Source organism: Marmota monax, unplaced genomic scaffold (genome assembly GCF_021218885.2).
Source record: "Marmota monax isolate L192 unplaced genomic scaffold, Marmota_monax_Labrador192_F-V1.1 WCK01_AAM20220418_F8-fsc00023, whole genome shotgun sequence".
Lineage (NCBI taxonomy): Eukaryota > Metazoa > Chordata > Mammalia > Rodentia > Sciuridae > Marmota > Marmota monax.
Window position 1 is genome coordinate 1,084,953 of NW_026692907.1, and position 12,696 is coordinate 1,097,648.

Genomic DNA, 12,696 nt, shown 5'->3' on the forward strand with positions numbered 1-12,696 from the left:
AAGAGTACTATGTCTATGGTCTCTATTCCCACAGAGTTTACCTTCCAGTAGGGTCAAAGATTTACAAACACAATTATACTACAAGACAATTCTATATAATAGCAATATCTATGAAGTGCAGTAGGTGCATAAACTAATTTTTCACAGAGAAAGAAGCATCTAGGGCTGGGGATGTGGCTCAAGCGGTAGCACGCTCGCCTAGCATGCGTGCGGCCCGGGTTTGATCCTCAGCACCACATACAAACAAAGATGTTGTGTCCGCCGGAAACTAAAAAATAAATATTAAAAAAAATTCTCTCTCTCTCTCTCTCTCTCTCTCTCTCTCTCTCTCTCTCTCTCTCTCTCTCTCTTTAAAAAAGAAAGAAAGAAGCATCTAACATGAATCTTGGATAGATGGAAATTTGCAAGGTGAAGAAGTGGGTTTTTATAAATAATGACAGCAACACTTGAAAATGCTCTAGACTTAGGAGGACAAAATGTTTTCCTTTAACTACAAGACATGACTATAGTGTTAGAGCAGAAAATAAGAGCAAGGGTATCTTCTTTTTAACTGGAATCTCAAAATGTCTCCTTACCCATAGCCCAAATGCCATCCTTTACCTTTGGCTATCTTTAAGTGGGGGAAGTGCACACGTTTTGACATTTGTTGAAAACTGACCTAAGTATTGGTATAATGGCTAGTTCATGAAGTCTCTATATGCAATGTATACAATTTGCTTTGTGAATTTAACAAGTTCCTTGTCTCTTATTTTACCTAAAAGATCAGGGGAAATATCTTAACTGATCCTGCTCAGTAAACAATTATCATTTGATAGTTTCTCGTAACTTGTGGCCAGAAACCTTATGTAACTATATCATTTGCTCAGCAGGAAGAAAGGAAGGAATGTTAGAAATAAAATATTCTGTCTTTTTTAACTTCTGGTATTGCATTCTCTGTATTCTAAAATTAATTCTCTAACCCCTTTCTGTTCATCTTTTATACCACCCCATTGGAAAAAACCATGAATAAATGTATTTCTATTTAACAGTATGAAACGGAATTCATCTTAGTTTTTCACACTAAGACAACATATTTCAAACTAGAAAGACAAGGATGTACAATCTCTGGGGTAGATTTCAGCCTTTGGAAGAGAAGCTTGAACTGAAGGAAAATTCATGAATACATTGGTTTTTTGTGTGTTTGGTTTTGTATTTTATTAGAGACAAGGTCTCACTGAGTTGCTTAGTGCCTTGCTAAGTTACTGAGGCTGTCTTTTTTTTTTTTTTTTAGAGAGAGAGAGAGAGAATTTTTTTTTTTAATATATATTTTTTTTTTCGGCGGACACAACATCTTTGTTTGTATGTGGTGCTGAGGATCGAACCCAGGCCGCACACATGCCAGACGAGTGCGCTACCGCTTGAGCCATATCCCCAGCCCCGCTGAGGCTGTTTTTAAACTTGTGATTCTCCTGCCTCAGCCTCCTGAGCCATTGGGATTACAGGTGTGCAACACTGCACTCAGCAAATGTATTGTTTTTGACCTTATATTATCATCTTATTTTGTAGCCAGAGAGATATTATCTATTTATCTGTGCTGTTTTTCTTTTATCTCCATTTGGCCTATATTCTGAGATAAATAATTCTCTGTTAGACTTACATGGAGCCATGGAGTTGACTTTTTATGAGCAAATAAATGTTTTAAACATGAGGTAACAAAGTAGGAAGGAAATTAAACAACAAGCAGAGAAGCCTAAGTTCCATTCAAGTACTCAGTTTGCACTTAAACAGCTATTTATTCTTAGATATGTTGCTTAATCAATAGGTGTTATTTCAATATTTATTTCTTTAACATAAAGGATTTGAATGGGAAGATTTCAAAGTTCAAAAAATACATATAGTGTGAATTTTAAAAAAATTTTAGTTGTAGATGGACACAATATTTTTATTTATTTATCTTTATATGGTGTGCTGAGGATTGAACCCAGTGCCTCACACTTGCAAGGCAAGCGCTCTACCACTGAGCTACAACCCAGCCCTAGCATGAATTTTTTTGAACAACAATTTCAAATGTCCTGTGACTTTATATCTGTAAGTAAAAAAAAAAAAAAAAAAAAATTGTCTGAACTCCCAGTTTTTGAGACTCTTCACACCTGGAAGTATTGTAGAAACTCTTTATTAAACCATGTAATTGGGGTGGAATTTGGAAAATATAGTCCTACTGTATTAAAATTATGTGATTCTAAGATAGATCTAAATTAACATCATATTTCACATCTACTATGTCACTTCTTTCTAAAGCTTCTTGACCACTTGAACATTTATTTGCTTTTTCTACCAATACTAAAGTATCTTCAAAAATTATGTAATTATTTTTTTTCTAAAGTTCATGTAAATTATGTCACGATGTCATTTGTTTAGAACAGCAGGATTGAATGCTTGCTGTGTATTGTACCCATGATAGAACTTTAAGTACAGTACTAAGATGGAAGGGTACAAAAACGAAATAGTGGGGAAAAAAATTTTGTTAGAAAAAAATGGAAAATTATTTGTGAGATTTAGTTATAATTTTCCAGAGATTTGCCTTTATTTTCTCTGTGTTCCAGGTCTTGCCTGAAATATAGAAGCCCCTTTCTTCCCCTTCTTTTCTGATGCTGTCAGTGGTGTTAATCACCTCTGAGGAAGAAAAGCCCCTTCCCACTGATTATGGAGAACATTCAGCATCTCTTCTTGATTATGACAAGGGCAGTTTTTGGATGGATCATGAAATGCTTCTAAAGTAGACAAGAGTTAACTCTCTAAAATCTTTTCTAAAATAAGCATGTTATCACCAAGGTAACTTATCCAGTGGAATCAACTATGTGATGGAATCACATTATTTACACATTAAACTTTGTATAGAGATTCACTGTACAAAAAAATCTAGAAAGTACTAGTAAGATAGAAAAACAGTAATTTAAGTAGCACATGTTCAACCTTCTCTTTCAGCTAAGTCCTAGAGCAAGTAAAATTTGAAATAATCAGTTCATACTGGTAAAAGCTACAGAAATAATGTCAGAATGATTTTAAAGATTTCCTAGTCATTGATAAAGGATGTTCAGGTAGGCAGGTGGGTGGGAAATTTCTTTGATGTTTGCAGAGGTTGTCAACAGTTGTTGAGAAGCTACATTTAAGAATTAGAGGTGGTCTGGGGTTTTAGCTCAGCGGTAGTGCACTCACCTCACATGTGCGAGACCCTGGGTTTGATCCTCAGCACCACGTAAAAATAAATAAATAAAATAAAGGTATTGTGTCCAACTACAACTAAAAAATATTTAAAAAAAAAAAAAAAGAATTAGCGGAACTAGGGCTGGGGATGTAGCTCAGTGGTAGAGTGCTTGCCTAGCACGGGGTTCAGTCCCCAATAGCACAAAGAAAAAAAGAACAACACTGACAAAAAAAGAATTAGAGGAACTAGCTGGGTATAGTTGCATATACCTGTAATCCCGGCTCCTTGGGAGGCTGAAGCAAGAGAATCACAAGATTAAGACCAGCTTCAGTAACTAAGTAGGAGCCTGTTTTTTTTGTTTTTTAAGAAAAATAAATTTTTAATAAAATAAATAAAGCTTGGGATGTAGCTCAGTGATACAGTACTTGCCTAGAATGTGCAAGGTCCTAGGTTCAGTCTCTAGTACTGCAAGAAAAAAAAAAATTGGAACTAGTCAGATATAGAAGCATGTACCTATAGTCCCAGCTGTTTGGGATGCTGAGGTAGGAGGATCACCTGAGTCCAAATTAGTCCCCTTTCTAATTTTAAAAAAGAACTAGAGGAACTGTCAAAATCCCTTATAAAGAATGATGTGATAAGGTCTGGGGTTGTGACTCAGTGGTAGAGAGCTTGCCTAGCACACGCAAGATGCTAGGTTTAATCCTTAGCACCGTGTAAAAATAAATAAAGGTATTAAAAAATGATAAAAACAGGTCAAATTTTTTTCTATATTTTTTTATTGGTGCATTGTAATTATACATAATAGTGGAATATTTGTACATGCACATGGATATAACAATATCAGTATCATTCCCCAGTTTTTCCCCTTTCTCTACCTTCTTTTCTACCCTTGGTCTCTTCTGGTTTTCCTTCTGTTGTTTTTTTTTTTTTTTTTTAAATATTTATTTATTTATTTTAGTTTTTGGCGGACACAACATCTTTGTTTGTATGTGGTGCTGAGGATCGAACCCGGGCCGCAGGCACACCAGGCGAGCGCGCTACCGCTTGAGCCACATCCCCAGCCCCTTTCCTTCTGTTTTAATGAGACTCCTCCACCTTTTTTGCCCTTTTTCCTCTAAAGCTTCCACATACAAGAAAAATGCACAACCCTTGACTTTTGGAGTTTTGCTTATTTCTCTTAATGTTCTCAAGTTCTATTCATTTTCCTTCAGATAACATAGTTTCATTCTTTATGACTGAATATGTCATATGTGTGTGTATGTATGTTTGTATATCACTTTTTTTATCCATTTTCCACAGATGGGAACCTAGGCTGATTCTATAGTTTTGTTTTTTTTTTTCCTGTTGTGAATTGAGCAGCTGTAAACATGGGTATGCATGTATCACTATAGTATGCTGACTTCAGTTCTTTAGGATAAATATTGAGGGGTGGTATAGCTGGGTCATATGGTGGTTCCCTTTCTAGTCTTTTGAGGAACCTCCATATTAATTTCCATAGTGGTTATATAATTTACAGTCCCACCAACAGTGTAAATGTGTTCCTTTTCCCCTACAACTTGTCTAGCATTTATTATTATTTGTGTTCTTGATGACTGACATTCTAACTGGAGTGAGATGAACTCTCAGTATAGTTTTGATTTGCATTTCCATAATTGCAGAAGACATTGAAGATTTTTTTCATGTATATATTGGCCATTTGTATTTCTTCTTTTGAGTTGTTTCTGTTTGGTTTATTTACCCATTGATTGGGTTATTTGGGTTTTAGTGTTAAGTTTTTTGAGTTCTTTATATATAATTTATATATACTCGTTATTAATCCTCTATCAGAAGAATTTCTTCTTTCCTTTGCTGTGCTGAAGTTTTTTAATTTGATACCATCACATTTATTAATTCTCAGTATTATTTTCTGAGCTTTAGGAGTCCTATTGAGAAAGTCATTGACTGTGCCTATATGTTGAGTATTGATCCTACATTTTTTTCCAGCAGTTGCAAAGTCTTTGTTAAGTTGCTAAGGTTTTGTTGTCGTTGTTGTTTTGTTTTGTTTTTTAAATTTTTTTTTAGTTGTTGATATTCATTCATTCATTCATTCATATTCGGTACTGAGAATCAAACCTAGTGCCTCACGCGTGCCAGGCAAGTGCGCTCCCAATGAGCCACAGCCACAGCCCTAAGTTGCTAATAAGCTTTTGATCCACTTTGATTTGACCTTTGTTCAGAGTGAGAGATAGGGTAATCTAGTCTCATTCTTCTACGTATGGAAAACTAGTTTTCCCAGCATCATATATTTAAAAGACTATCTTTTATCCAGTGTATACTTTTGGCACCTTTGTCAAAAATTCAGTGACTGTTTCTCTGTGGGTTTTTCCCTGTGTTTTCTATTCTGTTTCATTAGTCTATGTGTCTTGTTTTATGCCAGTACCATACTATTATCTGTAGTATAATTTGAAGTTGAGTATTATGATGCCTCCAGCCTTGCTTTTCTTTTCCCTTAGAATTGCTTTGGCTATTTTGAATCTTATTATTCTTCCAAATGAATTTTTCTAGTTCTGTGAAGAATATGATTGGTATTTTGATGGGAATTGCATTGCATTGAATCTGTCACTTTTGATAATATGGCCATTTTAACATTGTTAGTTCTCCCTATCTGTGAACATCTCCTAGTGTTGTCTTTAACTTCTTTCTTCAGTGTTCTATAATTTTTTATTGTAGAGGTCTTTTCCTTGGTTAGATTTATTCCAAGATTTTCATTTCTCCCATCCCCACTTTTCTTTTTTCTTTTTAGCTATTGTGAATTAGATTTTCTTATAATAATAATGAATCTGTTATTATTATATAGGAAAGCTATTGATTTTGTGTCCTGACAAGTGGAGATTTTTGTAAATTTACTAAGCATTCGAAAGAGTGAAATATCTAGTCGATTAAATTTTAGAGTGTTTTTTTGTGAGTTTTCAGTGGTTATTTACCATATGTTGTCTCCCCTTTACAGTCTGTCTCCAAAGTAAGATACTGTCTCACCAAATGGTAATTGCACATAATGTGTTTGATAATGTAAATTGAGTAAGGTAAAGCGTTTCATTAACAAGCCAGTTTTTGGTTGATAATTTTTTTTTAATGGTAGGCAGGAACTTTCTTCTCATAGAAGTCTGAATTGGAAATCTAGATGCTATAATAAAATGACTATTTCTTGACCATACTAGCAACTTGTATCATCCATATCATTGTACTTTATTGCTAGGGTCTTTCTTCATTCGTGTTCACTATAGCTAATCACTACCTTGAGATTGCATACCTGCTAAGTAAAAAAATCAGAACTGGATAAAATGCTTTTTAAAAAGATATTGTTTTAGTTGTACCTAGCATGTGAAATACATTTTTTCCTGTGGTCATGCAGGTGAACATGATTAAAGATGATGGGACAGTTATTCATTTCAACAATCCCAAAGTCCAAGCTTCCCTGTCTGCCAATACCTTCGCAATTACTGGTCATGCAGAAGCCAAACCAATCACAGAAATGCTTCCTGGAATATTAAGTCAGCTTGGTGCTGACAGCTTAACAAGCCTTAGAAAGTTAGCTGAACAGTTCCCACGGCAAGGTAGGTATTTCAGTTTACTTCTTTCACTCTCTACCTTTATTAAGGAACCTAATAATATAAATGGTGTCCCATCTTCAACTGAGAGGATTTGCCTCAGTATGTAATTATTTTACCTTTTATAACATCATTTGTATGCTTCATAAAAGTTTGATTTTGTTTCTTTAATAATCAATGTAATATGGTATATAGAATATTCAGACAGTGTTGTTGATTGCACTATGGTAACCATAAATTCTGTATTTCTAAGGTAATCTAGAGTATTAAATGTGTCTTGTTGCCCCAAAAAATCAAAGGGCTCTGTAATTTGTATACATACTATGTAGATAGAAACTTACTTTCTAGTAAGTTTTTGGAAGAAATCTTGAATATTAATTTTTATTTGGAGAATATGGCCACTGTGACTGACTGTAATTTATGTTTATTCATATCTGAATTATTCCATTTGAATATAAATTTTATCTTTGCTGCATATAAATGTTGCCAACTGTATTGAGAGTATATCTAATTGTTAAAGTTTTATTGATTTTAATGTTACTTAAGCAAAAAAAAAGAAAAGAAATTTTTTTTTCCTCCAGTACTGGGGATTGAACCCCTGTGTACCCCCCAGCCCCTGCCCTAGCCCTCTAGCACTGAGCTTCATCACTAAGTTGCTGAGGATACCCTCAAAGTTGCAGTCTTTCTATGTCAGCTTTCTGAGTTGCTTGAATTATGGGCATGCACCACCACACCTAGCATGAATGGATTTTAATCCATTAATGGATTAAGATATATATAAAATCTTTTCCTGAGCAACTATATGAAATTTAGGCTTGAAAAAAAAAGGATAAATATTACAAGTGGTTTATAAAGGTCTTTGTTCTTAATAACTAATATTAAAATGAACTTTTTATAGTGTTGGATAGTAAAGCACCAAAACCAGAAGACATTGATGAAGAGGATGATGATGTTCCAGGTAAGTGACATTTCTTTGAACTTAAGACATGTAGCATCCTGTTTATTTCACTGACAGGATGACTTTCAAAATTTTATTTATTGTGATCTCTGAATTTAAATTGGTCACAATGATGTGAATAGATTAGTGAAAAAGAATAAAAGCACTCTCTTGTAGAACTTAGAAATTATCACACAAAGCTCTGCTAACTGAATTTATTAAATTGAAATCATTGTGATTATAAATCTGCATAGTTAATGTGGTAATTATAATTGACATATGAAAACACTACTCACCTTAGTAGTTTGCTAAGACCAAAAAAAAAATATATATATATATATATATATCTCCTTAAGATTACTGTTTTAAGCAGATAAACGAATCATTATTAGTGAAATGTTCATTTCTGCCTGTTCTATGTTTTCAAGCTAATTGTAGTTGCAGCAATTTTATTTAGCTTAGAATTCCCCCACCTTGACTTATTTTTGTTGTTGTTTTTTCCAGATCTCGTAGAAAATTTTGATGAAGCATCAAAGAATGAAGCTAACTAAAATTTTTTTTTTTTGGTATTTTGAAGCTGGCATGGACTAGATTTAACAAATCAGCTATGTGGTTCCAAAGTTTTACAGACACAGAGAACATCACCTGTTACTAGTTCAGTAATATAAATATTTTGTATATTAATAATGCTGTTTCTTCAGCATTTTTCGGTCATTTGATTTTGCATTTTGCACTTCTTCCCAGGATCTATTCTTTTGGTCAAATATGAAGTATTGGTGCAGTTTGAGGGTGTTTTGGTTTTTACTTCTTGGTTTTTTGTTTTGTTTGGGGGGGGGGTATTTTTGGTGTATGTATGTATATGTATGCGTGTGGGTATGTGTGTATTCAGTGGAGAAGAAATTGGAAAACAGTTCTATTTATCCTCTTCCTTCCCCCAGTAGAAATAAAACAAATCTTTACATTCGTTACCTTTTTTTTTTTCCAATTATGCACAGAATTAATGTAAAGTGAATTCTTTGATTTCAGATTTGAAGAGAGTTTTTTACCATTGGAGATTTGGTTTTAACTTGCTTGGCAAAGGATCATATTTTTCATATATTTCTCTGGGTTTAAAATGTTTTTGAGGATTTTTTTTTTTTGCCACCAGCTTCATGCTGGAATAATACTGCGTATCTTTGGTACAATTGCCTTAGATTCACTTACCTAGTCAGACCCAGAAGAATTTCTTTTACCAGCTTTCTTTATAACTGCTTTTTTTCCCCCTCTCCTTTTGCTCTTTAAATGGTCTGTTCAACCTTTAGTAATATTCTTCCTCATCTTGTACCTAGCTTGAGAAGGAGGTTCTCCATGTAGAGTTGAGTGCCTAATCCCTCTTTTTCTAGGTTTTGTTCCTCATCTTAAGGAATAACAGCTCTATCTTCACCTTTTTATTCTCCCTCAAATTTACAGTTTGTTAGATTTCAAACTGGAATAGCCGGCATGTGCTTGCTAAATAATTTTTTACTGGCCTTGTCCTGAATCCTAACTGTTCTAATAGCAGGTGTGAGAAAGCTTTTTTCCAGCAAGGTTGAAATGGGAAAGTCCTTTTGAATGAGAAGAAAATAGGCCATGGACTTCATCCCCCAGCACAAATGGGCATTCTGAGATATGGTACAGGCCTGGGGAGGATTCCTTCAACCACTCTCCACTCTTGGCCTTGAACCTACCTCTGGGTTGGATCTTACTGTAGCTGCTCAGAACACCCTCCTGCATGCTTTGAATAATGCTTTGCGGGGAGCACTGATAAAAACAGTAATTATTTATTTTTTTTACCTCCTTTCAGAGGACTTGGAGGTAAGTTGCATTCATTCGCTCAAGTTTCCCTCTTGCTGTCTGATAAAAGCTTGCATTTTGCATACCAGCATTTGATAGTCAATATTTTAAGATAAGATTTAGAAAATCTGTCATTTCCTGGCCCATCACCAAACTAACTACAGCTTATCCTTGCAGCATACCAATTTTTTTTTGTTTCAAGTTGGATATCTTTATTTGATATCTAAAGTGCAAGACCAACAATATATTGAGAGATCAGTAGACGCGAAGGCAAAGCTTTTGTGTTTTTTTTTTTTAATCTGGACACCTCAATTTATTTTATAAATTTGTTCATTTTTTTCTGTTATGTTTTTATATAATATATGGACTTAACAAAATAAAATAACAGTACAAAGGAGGAGAATATTTCCTCTTGTGCCTCTCTTATTGTTGTCTACAGAATTTTCTTCTTTTGCATTTCTCTTCTACTCCCTACTCCCAAATGAAATGTACTCAAGTAGTGCTTGAAATAATGTCTCATCCATTGTTAGGTCAATAGTGATACATGATCTACAGAGTTGAGAATTCTGTTCCTCTTATATTGCCCCAAAGAGGCATGTTGTGGAGCAGAGAGAGTTAGGGGGACCACTTCAAGTGGTTAGGGAGATAAGAAGATAAGCAGTATAGCAAATGGAGATAGACATCTAGAAGTCAGGGGATTTGTGTTCTGGTCCAGACTTGCATTAATTATGTGACCTTGGACAGGTCACTGAAATACTCTGAAATTCATCAGTCAAATGAAATATTTCTAAATGTAAAGTTTCTTCTGCTTTTGCAGTTCTGTGAATCTCTGAAAATTCTGTAGGAGGGAATCTGTTCAGAGATGTATTCATCAGTACTTATAAAACTATACAATCTTCTTCCTCTTTTTTCATTTTGAAATTCTCAGTGCTCAAAAATGTTTCTGCTTTCAGAGTATGTAGGCATAGTTGGCCAGGGATGAGGCCCAGTGGTAGAAAACTTGCCTAGCATGCGTGAGGCACTGGGTTCTGTCCCCCGCACCACATTAAAAATAAACAACAACAACAATATTGTAGGCATAGAATTTAAGAATAAAAGTATGGATGAAACTTTAGTAAATTTTAGGGTTCTTGGCATAAATATGATACACATAGTAGGGAAATTGGCCTTAAATTTTTGGGATAATTTAAGAAATATGTACGTAAAATTGATTCTTTATCTTAATTTTTATGGCTAGTCTTTTTTTTTTTTTTTTTTTTTTGTAAAGCTCATGTATTTTAGGGAAGCTGAAAATGAATGGTTGATCCCTTATTTTAATCATTATTTTCCATATTAAGTATTGATCTTAAGAATACATCTAGTACTTCAATTTATTGTTAAGTAACTAATACTTTCAGAATTCTATTAAATTCATTTTAAGAAGCCTACCAGGTTTCTGTGAAAAACCTTTATGTAGGGTCCAGTTTGTTTCTTTATTTTAACTCCATGTTTAGACCTGAGTATGTTATAAACCCATAAGTAAGATATTATGCTGAGCACTATGGTGCACACCTGTAATCCCACCAGCTCTAGAGGGTGAGACAGGAGGATCATGAGCTCAAAGCCAGCCTCAACAACCTAGTGAGGTCCTCAGCAACTCAGTGAGACCCTGTCTCTAGAGAAAATATTTAAAAAAAGGTCTGGGGATGTGGCTCAATGTTAAGTGCCTAAGTTCAACCCTTGGTACCCCCCACAAAAAAAATATAAGAAAGAAAATGGTATGTCAGGGAAAAGCATAGGTTTAAAGATAGAGATCAGCTTCACTACCTACCTATAGCCTCTTCAATAGGGCTACTGCAATGTACAACTCTTAAGATCCATCATTCATACTATGTTCAGAGTAACATTTTCATATATTACAATATGAATAATGTGCAGCAGTGACCTTGCTCTTGAACCTTAGTTTCCTTTGTAAAATGGTACCTAAGATTCAGAGTTGCTTAACTAAGGTGAAGACAAATGATGATTAAGGTGTGTTACCTTCCAAGCTGTGACAAAGTTTTTTCCTGAAGCTTATGGCCATAGGCACAGCAAGGCTACATTATCAGCCCAATCTGTATTGTTATGACATATAGAGTTTGCCTGGATTATTATAGTCTCCTTAGTAGTCCTGTTTATGATTCACTCCTTCTCCCCTACACAGGAGCCCAGCTATCTAAATTGATATCTGACCACATCATAGCCTTATATTTCCAACATTATATATAGTACAATATTAAGATTATTTTACATTATTTACACTTCTTCATCTAGATCATTAGCGTCTTGGCAAATGTTGAGTCAAACATTTTTTATCCCCAGCATTCAGCATAGTGCCCAACATAGAGTCTACTCAAAATCATAATAACTAACACTGTTGACTACTTACAGTTGATACAAAGTTATTTAATTCTCAAACCCAGTGGGCAGATATTATTTTCCCAATTTTAAAAAGCGTCAGAAATGGTGTAGGGAAGTTGCCAAAGGTCAGAACAACTATCTGTAGGATAACTAGGATTCTAATTTAAAGCCATCAAATTAGAGTCTAAATTCTTGGTATCTTCCCCCATGCTGTTCAACAACAACAAAATTTCTATAGTTGTAGATAATAGACAGCATGCCTTCATTTTCTTTGTTTATTTTTATGTGGTGCTGAGGACTGAACCCAGTGCCTCATATGTACTAGGCAAGCGCTCTGTAACTGAGCTACAGTCCCAGCCCCTTTTTTTAGTTTTTAATTTTTATTTATGCAGTGCTTGGGATTAAGCCCAGGACCCTATGCATGCTGGGTAAGAGTTCTACCACTGAGCTACCCCCAGCCTAATGAATATGTATTGAAATGAAAATTATGTGTACATAGCCTTTACTCAAACATCCTCATCGAATTAAATTGTCCACAGCTGGCTGTGGAGGTAGATACTGTAATCCCAGCTACTTGGGAGGCTAAAACAAGAGGATCACAAATTTGAGGCCAGCCTAGCCAACAGAGTAATACTCCATCTCAAAATTTTAAAAAAGAGGCTGGATATTTGGTTCAGAAAAAGAACACTCTTGGATTTAATCCCCAATACCACACATTATATATATATATATATAAAACATTATTATATATTCATAAGCTTGAAAAAGTCAACCCTGTCTGAAGGATTGTTCAGGAT

The 12,696-nt window shown here is 34.6% G+C and overlaps 1 protein-coding gene across 3 annotated transcripts in view; it reads left to right on the top strand.

The window, feature by feature from the left end:
* Btf3l4 (basic transcription factor 3 like 4) overlaps positions 1–8,672 on the top strand; it is a 29,193-nt gene extending 20,521 nt beyond the window's left edge. For all 3 annotated transcript variants that reach the window (XM_046450987.2, XM_046450984.2, XM_046450986.2), the window contains 3 exons: positions 6,576–6,777; positions 7,670–7,729; positions 8,213–8,672. In XM_046450987.2, coding sequence (XP_046306943.1) covers positions 6,576–6,777; positions 7,670–7,729; positions 8,213–8,259 — 309 coding nt within the window. In that variant the 3' untranslated portion in view covers positions 8,260–8,672. The remainder of the gene's footprint in view (positions 1–6,575; positions 6,778–7,669; positions 7,730–8,212) is intronic.
* Positions 8,673–12,696: the final 4,024 nt, after the last annotated feature.